Raw genomic sequence first — 21,305 nt, 5'->3', positions numbered from 1 at the left:
CCTCCAGCTCTATTCTTCCTTCTCAAGACTGCTTTGGCTATTTGGGGTCTTTTGTGTTTTCACATGAAGTGTGAAATTTTTTGTTTTACTTCTGTGAAAAATGCCATTGGTAATTTGATAGGGGTCTCACTGAATCTGTAGATTGCATTTGGTAGTATAGTCATTTTCACAATATTGATTCTTCCTATCCAGGAACATGGAATATCTCTCCATCTGTTTATGTCATCTTTGATTTCTTTCATCAGTGTCTTATAATTTTCTATGTACCATTCTTTCATCTCCTTCGGTAAGTTTATTCCTAGATATTGAGTTCTTTTTGTTGCAATAGTGAATGGGATTGATTTCTTAATTTCTCTTTCTGATTTTTCATTGTTAGTATATAGGAATGCAAGTCATTTCTGTATATTGATTTTGTATCCTGTGACTTTGCTAGATTCACTGATTAGCTCTAGTAATTTTCTGATAGTATCTTTAGGGTTTTCTATGTATAGTATCATGTCATCTGCAAACAGTGAGAGCTTTACTTCTTTTCTGATCTGGATTCCTTTTATTTCTTTTTCTTCTCTGAATGCCATAGCTAGGACTTCCAAAACGATGTTGAATGATAGTGGTAAGAGTTGACACCCTTGTGTTGTTCCTGATCTTAGGGGGAATATTGAGAATAAAGTTTGCTGTGGGCTTATCATATATGGCCTTTACTATGTTGAGGTAGGTTCCCTCTGTGCCCATTTTTTTGAAGAGTTTCAATCATAAATGGGTGCTGAATGTTGTCAAAGGCTTCTTCTGCATCTATTGAGATTATCATATGATTTTTATCTTCCAATTTGTTAATATGGTGTGTCACATTGATTAATTTGCATATGTTGAAGAATCCTTGCATCCCTGGAATAAACCTGACTTAATTATGGTGTATGAGCTTTTTAATGTGTTGTTGAATTCTGTTTGCTAGAATTTTGTTGAGGATTTTTGCATCTATGTTCATCAGTGATATTGGCCTGTAGTCTTCTTTTTTGTGTTGTCTTTGTCTGGTTTTGGTATCAGGGTGATGGTGGCCTCATAGAATGAGTTTGGAAGTGTTCCTTCCTCTTCAATTTTTTGAAAGAGTTTCAGAAGGCTAGATATTAGCTCTTTTCTAAGTGTTGGATAGAATTCACCTGTGAAGCTATTTGGTCCTGGGCTTTTGTTTTTGGGGAGAATTTTTAATCATAATTTCGATTTCAGTGCTTGCAATTGGGTTGTTCATAATTTCTGTTTCTTCCTGGTTTAGTCTTGGAAGATTGAACTTTTCTAAAATTCTGTCCATTTCTTCCAGGTTATCCATTTTATTGTCATATAGTTGCTCGTAATAGTCTCTTATAATCCTTTATATTTCTGCATTGTCTGTTGTAACCTCTCCTTTTCCATTTCTAAATTTGTTGATTTGATTCTTCTCTTTTTTTTCTTGATGAGTCTGGCTAAAAGTTTGTCAATTTTGTTTATCTTCTCAAAGAACCAGCTTTTATTTTTATTAATCTTTACTATTGTTTCTTTCATTTCTTTTTCATTTAGTTCTGCTCTGTTTTTTATGATTTATTTCCTTCTGCTACTTTTGGGCTTTTTGTTGTTGTTCTTCTTCTTTTTCCAGTCATTTTAGGTGTAAAGTTAGGTTGCCCATTTGATGTTTTTCTTGTTTCTTGAGTTGCTATAAACTTCCCACTTAGAGGGCTTCCCTTGTGGCTCAGCTGGTAAAGAATCCGCCCACAATGTGGGAGAGCTGGGTTCATCCCTGGGTTGGGAAGATCCCCTGGAGAAGGGAAAGACCACCCACTCCAGTATTCTGGCCTGGAGAATTCCATGGACTGTATAATCCACGGGGTCGCAAAGAGTAGGACACAACTGAGCGACTTTCACTTTCACTTCCCTCTTAGAAGTGCTTTTGCTGCATCCCATAGGTTTTGAGTTGTCGTGTTTTCATTGTTATTTGTTTTTAGGAATTTTTTGATTTCCCTTTTGATTTCTTCAGTAACCTGTTATTTAGAAACGTATTGTTTAATCTCCATGTGCTTGTGTTTTTTACAGTTTTTTTTTCTTGTAATTGATATCTAGTCTCATAGTGTTGTGGTTCTGTTTCTCTGGAGAACGAACATACAGGGGTTGAAGAGCTTTCTCTATAGAGGGCCTGATGGTGAATATTCTGGGCTCTGCAGGCTGTACTCTGCCTGTCACAACTACCCAGCTCTCCACTGCTGCAGAGAGATAGCTGTGTCATGAAGGAGTGTGTCTGTGTTCCAAAAAACTCTGTTTAGAGAAACAGGTGGCTGGCTGTATTTGAATTGAGAACTGTAGTTTACTGACCCTTGGATTAAATGTAACTTGATAATTCACACAGAAGAGATAAGTGAGGTATATCTTTTTTTTTTTTTTTTTTTTAGTGTGTATTTTTAAGGATGTTTACTTAAGCCAGGTTTGGAACAAGAAGCAGTGTGTCACCCTTTGGTATGTTCGGGGTTATTAGTGGCTGACATTCTGACTCTGCATCCTTGGTTTTATCTGTTTGATTTTTATACAAGAATTTCTTAAGGATCAATACTACGACAAAAGTATCACACATCAGTTCTAACCTGATAGCTGAGCAGTCAGCCTTTTCTCTAACATCCCAGTTTGTTTCTTAGAGGAATGACTAATGAGGGAGGAAGTGGGTTAAGCTGTAGAAAGCGTAGCTGGAAGACACAACTGGCTGCCCAGTCGACCAGCCTTGAAGTTTCTTGATGGTTCCAGGTTCCAAGATGTAATTCTTAAAAGCTTTTATTTGACTCTTGCCAAAAGGAACATTCTTGCTAATACTGGTAATAATTTATCATTCCTCCTCTCTCTCTTCCAATATACCACCAGTGCCAAGAAAGTACTTTAATTCTTTAGGCTCTTTCAACAAGGCAGAGGTCTTGTTTCCTCATTGTACTGCAGTTAATCAGGGAGGAGTTTTACATCCTGCAGGTAGATTGGAATATTAGAAATCTCCAAAGCAAAGTATTATCATGGTAGGCTAAGAAACCCGAAAGAAATTAGGCTAATCCAAGATAAAATTAGGCAGATACACTTCTGAAATGAAAATTAAAATCATGTCCCACAGTGTGACTATCCTGTGTATTTAGGTGGCCACCAGATGGGCAGGGGAAGTATTTTAGGGTAAGAACAGTGGTGCTCGTATTGCCAGCTGTAAACTACGTCTAATTCTCTGGAATGATTATAAAAAGTAGGCTTTTTTTTTTAAGTCATTGTTTTTATTCATTATGTTGAACAGATGGTGTCACATCCAATATAGGTCTTGTCTCTTTAAAGTGAAGGTCTCGTGTGGACTGACTGCCGTATCAGCAATAGGATTTTTGTGTCTCCTCATCACCCTCTGTAAGGATGAGTCCCACCATCTTTGTTTCTACTCCCAAGTTTCTGGAAGGACACATCTATATTAAAGGCAAGATATGAAATCTAAGTCATTTTTCACCTTTTTTTTTTCACTTTGTAAAGCCTGTTTGCAGTCAGAATTTTGCATGGATGTCTTTCAGAGGTTTGTACAAATATAACTTGTCTCTTTGTACTTTTTCTTCATTCGTGGTCCCTGTTCCTCTATGATATCTTTTACAATTAGTGTTCACAAAATTAACTGTCATGTATTATAATTGCTGGTATATTTGGACGGCTTACTGTGTGCCAGGCTGTGTTAAGTATTTTACACTTATTACCTCTTTTAACTCCACAGAAGCTCTAGTAATACTGCATTTGTTACTCCTACACTGACTTCATGATGGAATATCCGTTAAATAGGGTCACTGTGAAACTAGTGGGAGGCAGAGATGGAGCGGGGCTTCGCCTGTCTTCATCTGGAGTCTTTGCTCTTTAGTTCTGTTATGCTTGGTAAGGTTCTTTATGGTTTTGACACACTGACCTATTAAAAAATAAGATACTAAAGAAGACTCAAAATTAAGAGGCAAAACCTTATAAACGTATAAAACCTTTCTGTCTTCTTTTAAAGTTGCTTGAAGCCCAGTTGAAACCAGTGCCTTCTTCAAGATTTTCCTTTTTTAGGGGATCAGGTACCACTTGGTCTTCTGTCCCTGCTTTGTGTAATGCGGTGTTGTCTTCACTTCTGGGGGGTGTAGGCCAGCAGGCATTGCAGATAGGTTGCTTTTGGTTCTGCAGATTGCTAGTTGAGTTTCTACAGTGTGCTAAGATGACAGGTGAAAAAAATAACTCTGTTCTTGAAATTTCCGAGTCCACAGAAGAAAGAATTGTTTCTCACAGGTCTGCATTAGGATTCCACTTGTACGTGATTCAAATTCATGATGTTTACTTCTGTTTGTCAGTGTTTTCATTCGGCAAACGTTTATGAAACAGATGCTCTGTGCTAGTTGTTTTGCTTCAAAAAGGAACTAATTTTAATAAGATTCAGCAGAGCCCAAAGTCATAATATTTTCGTCACATGCATAAAACTTTAAAATTGAAAACAAAAATCTCAGATAGAAATAACTAATATGCTGCTCATTGTGACTTGTAGTAAAGCTCATCTGCCTCCATTTTCTTTTAATAAAAATATAAATAGCTATGTTCATTTACCTCAAAAACTGGTTATTAGAAAATATAGTAAAGGTGTTTATAAGAGATTCGAAATTTCTATATGTGTGCAGTTGGAGAATAAGTATCAGCCTAATTTTTAAACAGACCAAAATGAAATTCTGTGAAATAAGTAATACTGGATAAAACTCAAAATTCACATTAAAATCCAGTATTATTTTTGGAAGATCTGTCATAAATATGATCAGTATTGCTATTTAATTCTCACATTGATATAAATAATTAAAATACATTTAACTTAACATCTATTTTTTCCAAAATTGAGCCTGTATTTTCCATATATTGTCTTTATATATTAATCTATATGTATTGGAAACATGAGTAAATAACCTTAAATGGTTATTTATGAATGAAAGAGAAAATAACATTGTATTCTATGTGGTTTTGTCATAGAGAGGGATACTGAAACTGACAGCTCCTCCCCTAAGTTGAAAATTATGACAGGGACTTTCCAGGTGGTCTAGTGGTTAAGACTCCAAGCTTCCAGTGCAGGGGGGCTTAGGTTTGATCCTTGGTCAGGATTCTAAGTTCCCACATGATGCTTGGTGCAGCAAAAAGAAAAAAATTACAAGATAAACCATTGACCTCATAATGAGGTAAACATGGTTGCAAGAAGATCAATTTCCTCAGTAAAATAAAGCACAACCAAGTGTGGTCCATACATATGTTAATGACATAGGTCAGTTTCAAAGTTTTGGCACTGCCATTTAAAGAAAGTGTTAGTCATTCAGTCGTGTCCGACTTTTTGTGACCCCATGGACTGTAGCCCATCAGGCTCCTCTGTCCATGGGATTCCCCAGGCAAGAATACTGGAGTGGGTAGCCATTTCCTTCTCCAGGGGATCTTCCTGAACCAGGGATCGAACCCAGGTCTCCTGCAATGCAGGCAGATTGTTTATTTTTACTGGTATTTATTAAGTCATTTGAAAGTAGTTATACACAACTTTATTTAGAACATATGTAACAAATATGGGATTACTTCACAGAGTATATAAAAGGCTCTCAAAAACTAAAAGAGAAGAGATAGAAAAAATCAGAGGGGATAGGAAAAACCAATCATTAAATTTTTTAAATAAAAATTATTTTTTAAAGTTCACTAGTAATCAGAGAAATGAATACTAAAACAGTGATTTTTATTTTGGGCAAAATGTTGACAAAAATTAAAGACATTTTACACTCATAGGAAATTTGATAGGCTCAGAATTTTTGTGGAGTATAATTGATACAACCTTTTTGGACTTTCACATTTTACTCTATAAATGTTATCAGAATTATTTTCCATAAACATGCATCCACGAGTAAATCATTTAACTGAAAAAAAAAATCTGTGAATTTTGAAGTACATTAAAGAAAAGCAAGCTGTGAAGGACAGAAATAGCTCTTCAGAAGATACCTTTGAATGCATATCCAGCCAATATAGTAACAGTCCAGGGCAAAAAACATATTACCTCATACTGATCATACTTTTTCTTTTTAATGTCATTTTGTTTTACTGTTTAGTTCTGACAACTAGAGTCATAGGTTAGCAAATACATTTTCATTAAAACGCCAGAACCTCTGGAATGGTCATTAAGGGTCATTCATACATAAATGCACAAATGGATTCAAATTGCTTTTGCATTTCCTTCGATTAGCTGCAGGGGTAGAAATTTTGATCCAAGGAAGAACTGTAGTTAATTTTAGAGCATTTTAAAGAAGGGGAAGTCAGGGCCCAGAGAGAAATGCGTGACAGGAGTAGTGGGGTTGGACAGAAAAGACAGCTCTGTCCTTCCTCTGCCCTACATCAGCCACTTTAGGGATTCTGTGAGAAAGTGCCCTCTGACTCCCTCTTGCCTCTGATGAGCAAGCACACTTGTGTTACAGGCCATTTGTAAGTCAAAGATCATCTCATTCTGCCTGTCCCATCCTGGGGATCAGGAATGTTAGCAGAAATTGAAAGACCAGGAAATATTTAAAGGAGCCACATCAAGATTGGTGAGAAATCTGAAGATCTGCCTTTTAGATTTTCTGTTTATAGCTACAGATTGGAAGCCTGTATATCATAGGTAGGATCCACAGGAGGCTCATTTCGGCACACCCTGATCTTACAGTCGTTCTTAAATCAGTCCAGTAAGAGAATGGGCTGCTCTCCAAAACTGTGGTTCCCACTGGCTCGAGAAATGACTGAACTGTAGCCCTCCTGGGAAGGAGGTTGGTCTGATCAGGTAATCTTAAAAATCTCTCACAGCATTACCCTCTAATTCCGATGTTACTAATGCAAATGAAATTATACTCCAGGACAAAGGCTGAAAATCCTGTCTGCCTTTTAGTAGCTGAATAAAAACAAAAATGCATCAGGAAACAAAGTCAAATCTAGACTTGCTACTACTGAGATAAGGCAGACCGTCCCGAAGACTTGAGTACAAATGGAGGAAGACCGCATGGGAAACAAAGCAAACGGACCATGCAGAAGACTTAGAGAACATATAGTTGCCAAGAGGGAAGGATGAGGGGCGGGGTAGTTAGGGAGTTTGGAATGGACATTTACACACTGCTATTTTTTAATGGATAAACAACAAGGACCTACTGTTCCCTACAGGGAGCATAGCACAGGGAACTCTGCTCAGTGTTATATGGTAGCCTGGATGGGGGAGGGTTTGGGGCAGAATGGTAGTGATTGGTGGTTTAGCCACTAAATCATGTCCAACTCCTGCAAACCCAGGGACTGTAGCCTGCCGGACTCCTCTGTGCTCTGTCTATGGGATTTCTCCGGCAGGAATACTGGAGTAGGTTGCCATTTCCTTCTCTAGCTGGGAGAGGATGGATCCTTGTATACCTGTGACTGGGTCCCTTCGTTGTCCACCGGAAACTATCACAACGTTGTTAGTCGGCTGTACTGCAATGTAAAATAAAAAGTTTAAATGGCAAAAACAAAAACAGAAAGAAAGGAAATGGCTAGGGTTACTGAGTCGGGTTTCTTGTCCCAGCTGGTTTGAGCTCGTGGTCCCAGTCCTCATCTACCTGCCACCTTGCAGTATTCACAGCAGCCCCTCAGAGACGGCAGTTTCTCGGGCCCCTCGTTGTACGGTAGGAAGCAGTTAGCCATTGGGCATAAGAATGTGTACTTTCAGAAATCCGGCAAGAGAAGTCTGTGCAGTGGACATGATTTTTTTTTTTTTTTTTTTTAATTTTCCTACTGGAGAGCTAACTCAGTGGTTGCCAGCTTACAAAGAGCAATCGGTGTCTCTGGGAGTGTGATGAGCTCGCGAACCTTTATCTGAACTCTGTAGTTGAAAGGAAACCTGAGAAACCAATCAATAAAGGGGGAAGACTCACCAGGGCCACACTTGATGGGGTTTCTTTCCTGCGTGGGAGCCAAGGCTGGGATGCCTAGCAGGGCCTGGCTGAAGGCCCAGCCTCCCCTCCCCACCTCTTCCACAATACTCACCTCTCCTCTAAACAGTCTAACAAATATTTAAAGAACGTTGGCTTGGAAAGAGCTAAATTATTAACCTACTCAAGACCTTATGTCTCTTTCAGGCCCTGTGTTTGCTATAAGCTTCATATAACATATTGCCTGTCTCTTTTCTCTATTTCTATAGTGTCCATGGAAAACATTGGAGAACAAGGTAAGATACATCATTGCTTTAGATCTGAAATTTTAAAGATAGTTTGAGAAAATAAATAGCATTCGTTTAGATTTGATTAATAAATGATACTTTGAGAATGTTGAAGTCAAGATGGGGTAAAAAGACATCTCAGGCTGAATTCTCTGAGACGCTTAGCAGAGACCTCTGGCCTGAAACAGCAGTCATTGTGCCAAAGACTTTGGTGGCTTGCAGATACAGGAATATCAACAATCTCCTGTTTCCACACAGAGTGTGACCCCGTACCTGAGTCACCTACATAATTCATGAAAAAGATCGTTGGCTCTATTCCTTGATCATCTCACACTGATTTTAGGTGCCTTATTAGATAATTGGATGTTTTAATGATTCTGTAACAGAAATATCATCTTCCTTTAAAAAGCTGAAATTGCTGTTAAAGGTTTAAAAATACCAAACATGCTATATTTTAAATTCACATATTTTTTCTACACAATTAAGTTATATATTAATGTATTATCCAATACACTGGGTACCAAATTAATATTTTAGATTTACATAGGGTTTCAAGGCCAATACACAACATGGAGTGTGTTTGTATGCATTATCTAGGAAGAATATTCAGAATGCTTTTCTTAATCATCGCATGTGGTCAGTAAGAAACTTAAACTCCTCTTGGAGGAATTCTCTCTTTGTTCAGATGACCTCTGGTTAAAACTGTGGTTGCTGAAACAGGGACACCAGATTTGACTCAGGCTGAACAAAATAAGCAAATAGCTTATTTTGCTTTTGCTATTCTTTGTTAGTGAAGCAAAGTTATTAAAGCCTGAATGTTTTAATGTTTGTTTAACACTGTGTTTATAGTTAAAGTTGCAGGCGTAACTTCCTTATCTTTATAATTTAAGAGAGGTTCCTGTAGCTGTTTTGCCAATAGATGGGCCTGTTTACAGATGGGAGGGTTCTGATCATAAGATGGTAGCTAAATAATTAAATTCTTTGATTATTTTAGAACAGGTATACCTTTCGTGATACCATGATTGCAGTGTGTATTCGCGTACTACAGTGATAATTTTGTTTCTCTCATTTTAGTTGTGTGCCTGATTGCTTATCATCTACTTTTTGCAATGTTTGTCTGGTCGTATTGGAAAACTATCTTTACATTACCAATGAATCCTTCGAAAGAAGTAAGTTAAAATATTAGTATAGTTATCTCCTAAAGATGGAAATCTGAAATATTGCTGTCTAAAGAATGAGTTTTATGTCTTTTTATTAATATTGCAAACCTATTGAGCCTAGTGTTTTTTTTATATTAATATGTTAAATAGTTGAATTTTTACTTGGTACATATTATTTTTCCACTGTATAAGTATTATATTTACAATATTAAGTATGTTATATGTTCCACTTCTGCTTCGGAGTCAGACACAAGGATGGATGGATGGTAGATAGGTTGATAGAAAGACAGAGCTGAAGGTAGACATGTTTCTCTTATAATTATCATATTAGTGGTTCATTAGTTGGCTGTCAGCTACCAAAAACAACAATAAAAAAATAACAACTTACCTAATCTTTCTCACTTTCAGAGTCTGTAGCTACTCTACAGCTGCTGGGCACCCAGGCTCCTCTCCTGTTACTCTAACATACATAGCATCTATTCACGGCGTTACTTCTTGACCTAAAAATGGCTGCTTCAGTTCCAGCCATCATATCTACATTCCAGGCAGCAGACCAGAGAAAGTAGAAAAGAGGAGTGGAAGTAAATGTCTTTTTATTAAGGAGACTTTCTAAAATTTGCTGATGCCATTTCCACTTCTATTTAGAATTCAGCTGGTTATATGGCCACATTTGGTTGCACAGAAGACTGGAGTTTGGTCTTTATTCTCAGTGGCCATGTTAACCATGCGGCTTCCCTGGTAGCTCAGTTGGTAAAGAATCCATCTGCAATGCAGGAGACCCCAGTTCGATTGCTGGGGTCAGAAAGATCCACTGGAGAAGGAAGAGACTACCCACTCTAGTATTCTTGGGCTTCACTTGTGGCTCAGCTGGTAAAGAATCTGCCTGCAATGCAGGAGAGCTGGGTTTGATCCCTGGGTTGGGAAGATCCCCTGGAGAAGGGAAAGGCTACCCACTCCAGTATTCTGGCCCAGAGAATCCATGGACTATATAGTCCATGTTGCAAAGAAATCAGACACAACTGAGCAACTTTCACTTCACATTAACCATGTTACAAGGACAGAGTAGATACTGAGGAACATCTAACAGTCTCAGCTCAGAAGGTTTTAAATAAAGTTATTTGTTCAAATACGCATTTTGAAAAGATTATTCTGGCTAACTTTTTGTTTCTGGGTTCTTAATCCTGGTTAAATGTCCTTGAGGCAAAGGGCTATATTTTACTCATTGTTGTATCCTTGGCACTTAGTCTAGTACATAGATGTTGAATAGAAATAAACTTTGCTCCAGTAATAATAGTGTGGTTTTAGTAGGCTAACCTGAAAAAAAAAAGAAAGAAAGAGATCTAAGCATCATTGTGAATTATTTCCTGAATCTGTTTGAAATGCAGCTGTGGTCAGAAAGGCCAGTAAATACGCTGTGTGAACTGAGAAAGGATATTGAAAACAAAACCACAGATATCGGCATAGCATTCATAGCAGGCTTGCTCTAGAGTGCCAAGAGGTAGCCTTTTCCCTTCTTTTCTCACTTTCTTCCCCTGCCTCTTTTTCCTCCCTCTACCATGTTTTTTCCCTTCCTATCATCTTTCTTGCCTTCATCATAGCCTGAATCGTAGGTTTGAAGGAGAAAACTGACTTTTATCATAGATCACCTCATCCACTCTGGTGGTTTGCATATCACCTCTGTGTTGACACAATTTCCACATCTGTTTCTAGCCTGACCTCCCCCATGAATTTCAAACTTCTGTATCTGCCTGCCAAACATGCATCCTTGATCATTGCACTGACACTACAGACGCAGCCCATCACAGACTGAAGTCACCACCCTCTCCTTCCCCAAACCGTGACTCATCTGTTTCTAACGCGTGTTCATGCCACTGCCAACCACGTCATCGTTCGAGCCAGAAGCTTGCCATCCACGCCCTTCCCCTAGCACCCACATTCTGGAAATGTGTCACTTCCTCATTTTTCTTTTTCAGTTCCAGCCCTTTTCCCGTTACTTTCCCTCATTGCCCTAATTTGGAGGCTCAGTCATCCCTCTCATCTTGACACATTGCAGTTTCCTCTGTGGCGTCACCCCTGCCAATCTTGCCCACACTCCGGGATTCCGAGGATCCTGCAGAAATCCATCCTTCATTCTGAAGCTGAGGCTTGACTCTTTCACTCTGCTGCTTCTGGCTACTCAGGGATTCTGCCCACTCCACAGGGAAAAGGCTGGACTCCCTGGCTTGGCAACAATGACTCTTGTCCAGATTTTGGACTTCTTTCTTTATACTCTGCTGCTGCTGCTAAGTCGCTTCAGTTGTGTCGAACTCTGTGCGACCCCATAGATGGCAGCCCACAAGGCTCCCCTGTCCCTGGGATTCTCCAGGCAAGAACACTGGAGTGGGTTGCCATTTCCTTCTCCAGTGCATGAAAGTGAAAAGTGAAAGTGAAGTCGCTCAGTCGTGTCCGACTCCTAGCGACCCCATGGACTGCAGCCCACCAGGTCCCTCCATCCATGGGATTTTCCAGGCAAGAGTACTGGAGTGGGTTGCCATTGCCTTCTCTTTATACTCTGCTGCTGCTGCTAAGTCGCTGCAGTCGTGTCTGACTCTGTGCGACCCCATAGATGGCAGCCCACCAGGCTCCCCTGTCCCTGGGATTCTCCAGGCAAGATCACTGGAGTGGGTTGCCATTTCCTTCTCCGATGCATGAAAGTGAAAAGTGAAAGTGAAGTCGCTCAGTCGTGTCCGACTCCTAGCGACCCCATGGACCGCAGCCTGTCAGGCCCCTCCATCCATGGGATTCTCCAGGCAAGAGCACTGGAGTGGGGTGCCATTGTTGTTTGCTGTTAACCATGCCATTATTTTCTTTCCAGAATTTTCTTACCTCCTTTCTCATGGAAATAATTTTATTTTTATGCACAGTGGCAGCTCCTTCTTGGTCTCCTTTGCTGGTTCCTCATTATCTCCTGCTAGCATGTGGCAGAGCTAACATTCAAAACAGTCTTTTTGACCTTCACAGCTGCACTCTTGTCCCTACGCCATGCTCTAGCAAAAGGAGTAGAGACTATATTCGGGGAGAAGGGTGCTCAGGACATCAGTTGGAGCATAGAGGAAAAACATAGCAAAATCTCTATTCATATTTTACTTTTTATTTATTTATTTTTTTAAGTTAAAAAGTAAATTTTATTTATGTATGTATTTTTTAATATAAATTTATTTTAATTGGAGGCTAATTACTTTACAATATTGTATTGGTTTTGCCATACATCAACTCCTTTTTTAAAAATTTCATATATAAGGTACATAATATATTAGCTAATAATATATATGTATGACTAAATATGCATATACTAGCAGTACAGTCTCCAATTATTCTTTTACTGATAGGGTTACATGATCAAAAGAGTTTGGAGACCATTGTCATGAAATAAAGAGTCCTTGTTTGCTGGTTAATAATCTTAGTCCATTAGTAAAATGCAAGATCTTGGGCCAGTCTTTTTAACTGATCAGCAGCCAGAGAACCCTCACTTATAAAATGACGGTCCTGGACTTCAGCTGCCATTTGGAAATGAGATTCTAAATGTAGGAAAAGAGAAAATAGAAGAAAATAACGTAAATATCTTCTAGTCACTATTGAGAGAATGTAAGTTTTCAATTCATAAGATTTTCTTCCAATATAAAAATAATATAACCATACTAAATAATATTTTGAAAATGAAGAGTAGGCAGAAAAAGAAAAAAACAAATCCCACCACACTAATTTAGCCAGTTTATATTCTGAATTTCTTTCTAGGTATTTTTCCTAGTTGTATTTAGAGGGCACATAATCTTATTTTTTTTCATGTAATAGTTCTTCATTGGTTTATTTTTAAGTACAATTACCATTTTTAATAACAACATGATATTCTCACTGAAACATTGGAGTTTTAGGCTGATCCCAAGTTTCCATATTATAGTGTTATTAACATGTTTGTTCATAGAGCTTTACTCATATTTTGGGTTATTTTCCTTAATGTAAGTTATCAGAGGTAGAATTACTAGACAAAGGAAATTTAAGTCACTTGCCAAATTGTTTCCCAAAAGGATTGTAGCAGTTTCCAAAGCTACCAGTTTCATCAGAGTCTTGGCACACTGTGTGCTCTTCTTAAGATAAGTTTCCAATGTTTTATGTTTTAATTTGGATATTTTAGGTACTGATGAGGTGATATGTTTCTTTTTTTCTTAAGTCAGAAACAACTAACAAAAAAGGAAATACAATTCTCTAAGTTTCCTGTGTGTTATTAGATTTTGCTTTTTTCTTAGTTTGCACATCCTTTTGAAATCATACTCTCCTTTTATCTGAAAACTGTATTTGATTCCAAATGTTGATTTCTGATATCATCCTCCAATAAAAGGAAGAAGAACTCCTTAGAGAAATGGCTGATTCTAGAACTAGGGCAGGAGATTTTGAAGATGAGCCAGAAGCGTCTTATCATGCCAAAAAATAAGGAAGTACCTGCCTTCACCGATGCATGCATGCATGCGACCCTATGGACCATAGCCCTCAAGGAGGGGAGGAATAAATCCCCGCTTTGTAAAATGCAGGCTGCCTGTAGTAAGTTCCTTCCAAAGACTACAAAGACTACAGGATGAGATAGGGAGATAATGATTCACTTTATAGTGGAGAACCCTGAAAAACACCTCCTCAACCAGGTGATTAAAGTCACCATCAACAGTTCTAAGTCACGTTGATTGTTTGTTCTCTTGAGAAGAATGGCACTTTGCTTCTGTGGTCTTCCTCCACAGAAGCCATAACCCCAGCCTAATCATCTGAAAAACATCAGAAAGATTCCAGTAGAGAAGCACCTTTATAAAATACCTCAGCAGTACTATTCAAAATCGTCAAGCTCAACAAAAACAAGGAAAATCTGAGAACCTGTTATAGCCAAGAGGAACTTAAGGAAACGTGGACAACAAATGTACTGTAGTATCCTCCACAGGACCCTGGAACAGAGAAATAAGAGTCAATAAGAACTAAGGAAATCTGAGTAAACTATGAACTGTTGTTAATAACAGTGTATCCATATCGATTCATTAATTGTCCTAAATGTACCATACTAATACCAGATATTAGGAATATCAGCAGTTTGATGAGAGGATATATGGGAACCTTATACCATTTTCTCAACTTTTTGGTAAATTCCAAGTATTCTAAAATCGATAAAACTACTTAAAAGCAAAACAACTTGCATTAACTGGCCAAAGGACTGCCACAATCTGGAGGGTTGGAGGTTGGGTGTGTTATCAAAAGGTAACACCCCAGGAGATCTTTCATTCCATCAGATCTCTACAAATGTCACCTTTCCTCAAATCTGTGACAGGCATTTGTACATAGAAGTGTTCTAAGGAAGGGGAGTGCGTATTTGGTGCATTCCAAGATAGCATTCGGGATTTTGACATCCGTCTTAGATAAGTAATAGTTCTACCAAACAGTATTTGGTCTTTTGGACCTGATGGATGCGGTGTGTTACATTTATTTATAAAAGTATTAAACATACCGAGGAGCCATCCAGTTCCATCACTCACTAGAACTTACCTCTAAGGTTAAAAAGATCCAGAACTCTGTAGAAAATGTAATAAAATGTTGATAGTTTTATTCCTTTTGACTATTATTAAGTCTTTTACTAATTTTCAGTGCTAGGTTTTAAATTAATTTTACACACGAACAAGGGAGACAAATCTACCTGAATTGTGGGAATCAGGGTTCTGACGATGGAAAGCTAGAGACTAGAGTATAAAAAAACTTTTGCCTCGATTTTCGACGCTCTGACTTAGGGCTGCTGGGACTTGTTCCTTTGTCCATTCCACAGTTCTCACAGAGGACTTACTCTGTGCTGAGACTTAGTGGGGTTACAGGCTGTGAAAGAGAGAGACAAAGGGCAAATGAACCAACAAAATAAATTCAATTTATGGTGTGCCACACAAAGAAAGCGCACATGGACCTGATGGAGAATACAGCGAGGGGAGGGGACGAGTTACTAGGGTCCCTACTCGAGTAAGGGAGTCACGGAAGTCCCTTGAGAAGATGGCATTTAAGCTGAAACCTGCAGCATGAGAAAGAGCCATCCAGAGAGTGTGAGGAATAGTGTTCTAGGCAGAGCAATAGAAAGTTAATAGATACTTTCTCTTAGATTGACCCTATCCTTTCTTGACTATTTACAGTATTATAGTTTTGTTTGATGTTATCCATTTTCTATCACTCAAAACTATTTCCAAACAAGGTACACAGTCCCATGAATAATTTTTGTCATATCCCTAAAAATAACGTGTATAATAGTTTATTTTATATATTTGTTCATCAGTATATTGATAGTCCTGGTTGTACACAGCTGTAGTTCACTGAATGTTAGGTGCCATATGGGATTCAAGTTATTTGGATGGATTATACTCCAAGTTATTTATCCATTATCCTTGATGGACATTTGGGTTTAGTTTTTTATGTTTCAAACAGTGATTATGTGAATATCCTTGTACATGTCTCCTAGAGCATATTTATAGGAGTTTGAACAGACTTAAAATTTTTTGTGTGATTATCAAGTTGGAACTCAAACAGATTTTCATTTTCTCAAAGAAGTATTTTTTTAAATTGGTGGGACAAAATTTGCAGTATAAGAAGTAAAATTAAAGACTACTTCTTTTGAGTGCTAAAGAATTCATGTAATGATTATCCCTAAGTTAAAACTCCCTCTACATGAGAATACTTGCTTGATGTATTTGTTTCTATTTTTGTTTCTAATTATAACTGATTGTAAACTACATCCATTGAGCTAATTGGTTTGTTTTGCCATTTCATCTACTAATATAACTAATACTTGGGTAGAACTCTACAGTTTGTAAAAACACTTTTACATTCTCTTTTCCTCTTGAGGTTCATAAAGATCTGAGGAAGCAAGCGTTATCATTTTTCCCCTTTTCTAGATTTATAAACTACGGGATGAATAGACTTGCCCAGATTTCATACCCCACTGCCTCTTTGAATATATATGCTATGTCCTGTTAATATTTTATAAATACCTTTTTTGTGGGTATAGTAGATCAATATGTTATTCCTTTGTGAGCACTGATTAATATTTAAGTTTCTTCCACAGTTCCATCTCTCTTATGCAGAGAAAGAATTGCTGGAGAGAGAGCCTAGAGGAGAAGCCCATCAGGAAGTCCTTCGGCGAGCAGCCAAAGACCTCCCCATCTACACGAGGACCATGTCCGGAGGTAGAGGACCATGAGCGCTTAGCAGGACGGGTTGGGGTGACGGTTAGAAAGCATGTCTGTACTTGACACTCAAACGCTCATTGAAACACACTGTGCTATGGCCCAGACTGTTATTAACTGTCTTTTATAGAATCCCATAAAACAGGATGGAAATCTGATAAGGCTATGACATAGAGATCTCAACCAAGTCAGAACTGGCTTGCCTTCTATTCTGCCTTCCTAGCTGTGACTCAGTGAAGATGTTAGAACTGCTGAAATCTTGATTTGTAATTGTGTTCATTTTTAAAGTTTTAATTACACACCTGCCTATTCTTAAGTCAAAAGAGCAGTATAGTAATGAACATATTGTTGATAAATTTACATAAATTTAAGTTATTATATAAATTATACAAAACAATTCAGCTATTGATACAGTTTATCTTTAAAATTTGTAGTAATTCTTTTTTCTTTTTACAAATACAACCCAATAAATCTCATTTACTTGGGTCAAATTTTTTAGGTCATTTAACAGCTATCTAATCAAGTAATTGTCTTAAAAACTGACACACATGGGGACTTCCCTGGTGGGCCAGTGATTACAACCACACCTTCTTAGGGGTGTGGGTTCGATCCCTTGTCCGGGAGCTAAAACCCCACATTCCTCAACAGTCAAAAACCCAAAACATAAAACAGAAGCAATATTGTAACAAATTCAGTAAAGACTTTTAAAAAATATGTTATTAAAAAAAAGCTGACACACTCGGATGCCTGGTGCTTGCCCACCAAAGGCTCACCCAGAAACTTTGTGATTGGCTGTGTGCTGCCCACTGCAGTGGCCACAACCTCCATGTGGCTTTTGAGCCTTAAAACATGGCTCGTCCAAATTGAGATGTACTCTAAGTAGAAGACACACAACTAATTCAAAGACCTAGGAGGAAAAAAGGACTGTAAAATATCTCATTAATATTTTTATATTGTATATATTCAATTCTGACTCACTTTAGAATCATAATTCAGTATAACTCTAAGTCTCACGCATGATGTTTTCCTGTTTGTTTTTACTGCTTGTCAGTGAGCAAGTAGTGATTCCCTCATTTGATATTATGCCACTGATTCTATCCCACAAAGATAGAAATGTGTTTCTGTATATGTGTATATATATTTACCCTAGATGGGCCTAAACTAATATGGAGGAAATTTAAACCCCCTAAAAGTAAATTACTGCACAAGTTTCCAAAACTATTTAATGGCAGTGACAGTATCAGGTGCAAAAATCTAGTTTCCACATTCCTCAGTTCAGTTCAGTCGCTCAGTCGTGTCCGACTCTTTGCGACCCCATGAATCGCAGCATGCCAGGCCTCCCTGTCTGTCACCAACTCCCGGAGTTCACCCAAACTCATGTCCATCGAGTCAGTGATGCCATCCAACCATCTCCTCCTCTGTCGTCCCCTTCTCCTCCTGCCCTCAATCCCTCCCAGCATCAGAGCCTTTTCCAATGAGTCAACTCTTCGCATGAGGTGGCCAAAGTATTGGAGTTTCAGCTTTAGCATCAGTCCTTCCAATGAACACCCAGGACTGATCTCCTTTAGGATGGACTGGTTGGATCTCCTTGCAGTCCAAGGGACTCTCAAGAGTCTTCTCCAACACCACAGTTCAAAAGCATCAATTCTTTGGTGCTCAGCTTTCTTCACAATCCAACTTTCACATCCATATATGACCACTGGAAAAACCATAGCCTTGACTAGACGGACCTTTGTTGGCAAAGTAATGTCTCTGCTTTTGAATATGCTATTTAGGTTGGTCATAACTTTCCTTCCAAGGAGTAAGTGTCTTTTAATTTCATGGCTGCAATCACCATCTGCAGTGATTTTGGAGCCCCCAAAATTAAAGTCTGACACTGTTTCCACTGTTTCCCCATCTATTTCCCATGAAGTGATGGGAGCAGATGCCATGATCTTCGTTTTCTGAATGTTGAGCTTTAAGCCAACTTTTTCACTCTCCTCTTTTACTTTCATCAAGAGGCTTTTTAGTTCCTCTTCACTTTCTGCCATTAGGGTGGTGTCATCTGCATATCTGAGGTTATTGATATTTCTCCTGGAAATATTGATTCCAGCTTGTGTTTCTTCCAGCCCAGCATTTCTCATGATGTACTCTGCATATAAGTTAAATAAGCAGGGTGACAATATACAGCCTTGATGTACTCCTTTTCCTATTCGGAACCAGTCTGTTGTTCCATGTCCAGTTCTAACTGTTGCTTCCTGACCTGCATACAGGTTTCTCAAGAGGCAGGTCAGGTGGTCTGGTATTCCTATCTCTTTCAGAATTTCCCACAGTTTATTGTGATCCACACAGTCAAAGGCTTTGGCATAGTCAATAAAGCAGAAATAGATGTTTTTCTGGAACTCTCTTGCTTTTTCGATGAGCCAGCAGATATGGAGTGCTTTTTCTACTAGACCCCTTGATGCACCAAATTAAGACTAAGTCATATCAGAACAAAGAATTAGTGTTCATTAATAACAACTGCAGTTTGGATTTATGTCATCTCCTTGTGCGAATTACGTGATGCTTGTTCCTTGGAAGGAAAGTTATGAGCAACCTAGACAGCATATTATAAAAGCAGAGACATTACTTTGCTAACAAGGTCCATCTAGTCAAAGCTATGGTTTTTCCAGTAGTTACGTATGGATGTGAGAGTTGGTCTATAAAGAAAGCTGAGTACCAAAAAATTCATGCTTTTGAACTGTGGTGTTAGAGAAAACTCTTGAGAGTCCCTTGGACCGCAAGGAGATCCAACCAGTCCATCCTAAAGGAAATCAGTCCTGAATATTCATTGGAAGGACTGATGCTGAAGTTGAAGCTCCAATACTTTGGCCACCTGATGCGAAGAACTGACTCATTGGAAAAGACCTTAATACTGGGAAAGATTGAAGGTGGGAGGAAAAGAGGATAACAGGATGAGATGGCTGGATGGCATCACCGACTCAACGGACATGAGTTTGGGTGGAGTCTGGGAATTGGTGATGGACAGGGAGGCCGGGATGCTGCGATTCATGGGGTTGCAAAGAGTAGGACATGACTGAGCGACTGAACTGAACTGAATTGAAGATTATCTTCTCTTATATTGTATGCCTATCTCCTGGGATGAACTTATCATTCTCAATATTTTTGACAGTCTGGAACAGAATCTGAATTTGCTAATATAGTCTTTATATTTTTAGTGCAAAACTTCTGGATGCATGCTGAAATCAATTTTAGCTGACTAGAGTCATAGACTAGATTAAATTACAGGAAGTTTAATAAACAGATGATAATGTTGGTGTGGTTAATCTCTCTCTGGAATATGTGGGGTGTAAAGGTAATCATGAATGCAGAGTGGACATGCAGTGGAGGGCCACAGTGCCCCCAAGGCAGGAATATGAGGGTCCTTTTTCTTACCCCACCCTCGGCCAAAACCCGTGGGTTGTTCAGATAACTTCCTTCCTCACCCTGAGAAAGGCCATGGACCGAAGCAACTGAAAGGCTCAGTTGGTGTCCACACACTTGATATGTCTTAGAGAATTGAAGAAAATGGATAGTAGTATAATTGAGGGTTTTCCCGTTCATTCTAGATCCACGGTCTTTCCTCCAAACCTGAAAGAGAAAAATAGTGACTACCTAGGTTATATTGACTGCTATGCATAGAGAACAAATTCAACCATGTACAGTCTTGGGTGTGTGAGGCAAGTGTGAAGACTGTTCATCTCACTTCTTTTTGTCCTGTGCTTTCTTTTTGATCCAACCATCTCCTGATTTCTTATGGGGCTCTCCAAACTCTATTATATTATTATTTTTATTAATGAGGACTATTTGCTTTTCCAGCTCTCCCTTGCTATCGATCCTTTCCTACAAAAAAATATTTGTAGACTTTTTGACTAGGAAAATTACCATTAGAAGTGATGTAATTAGGTTATCACTCTGCACACAGATGTTGGTAGTGTTTCCTTTTCAGTATTTACCAAAAAAGTTTTAAATTATATAAATAATACATGAATAAATTCTCAGAAGATTCAAGCAAGACAGTTAAAATTCCCCCTCCACTGTTAGGACTTTTTAAATGATAATCAGATGGCTTACTTTAAATTCCAGTGGGATGATTTTAGTTGAATCTGATCTGGCACATGGAGTGTGTTTTAATTATAAGACTAAATTTCCGTTTCTGAAAAACCATGAACAAAAAGACTTTCACAAAAAAGATTATAAATGAAAAATTTCAAAATATTTTTGAGTTACCGCCCACTTTAATTTGCAAGGTGCACCCCACCCCCTGTGTAATTAAGAAATAATCACCACTTAGAATGTACAATTGCCCAACAAAACTCACATGGAAATTGTGTGACTTTAAACCCATGCTGCCCATTATGGAAACCACTAGTCTTTTGTGATTATGACAGCTTCAAATTTGACTATAAGTGAAAAACACAGAACAGGTTTTAAAGGCTATTTAAAAGCAACAGAAAGGTTCAGTTGATGTTCACACACTTCATTTGTATATACTAATATAAAATATAATGTTACATGTATTTATAACTAATATAATAATTATATGTTGAAATATGTATTAGGTGAGATAAAATATATCATTAAAATTAATCTCCCCCCACCTTTTTTTTTTACTTCTTTTAACATAGCTCCTAGAGAGTTTAACAGTACTCGTGTGGCTTACATTATATTCCTTCTGGACAACACTGCTCC

At 38.2% G+C, this 21,305-nt stretch overlaps 1 protein-coding gene across 1 annotated transcript in view; it reads left to right on the top strand.

The window, feature by feature from the left end:
• Positions 1–21,305, top strand: part of ZDHHC2 (zinc finger DHHC-type containing 2) — a 67,625-nt gene that overhangs the window by 23,723 nt on the left and 22,597 nt on the right. Inside the window, exons 2-4 of the mRNA XM_027530132.1 lie at positions 8,189–8,215; positions 9,281–9,375; positions 16,475–16,595. Coding sequence (XP_027385933.1) covers positions 8,189–8,215; positions 9,281–9,375; positions 16,475–16,595 — 243 coding nt within the window. The remainder of the gene's footprint in view (positions 1–8,188; positions 8,216–9,280; positions 9,376–16,474; positions 16,596–21,305) is intronic.

Source organism: Bos indicus x Bos taurus, chromosome 27, assembly GCF_003369695.1.
Source record: "Bos indicus x Bos taurus breed Angus x Brahman F1 hybrid chromosome 27, Bos_hybrid_MaternalHap_v2.0, whole genome shotgun sequence".
NCBI lineage: Eukaryota > Metazoa > Chordata > Mammalia > Artiodactyla > Bovidae > Bos > Bos indicus x Bos taurus.
Note: the sequence above shows the minus strand (reverse complement) of the source record. Positions and strands in the feature narration are given on the sequence as shown.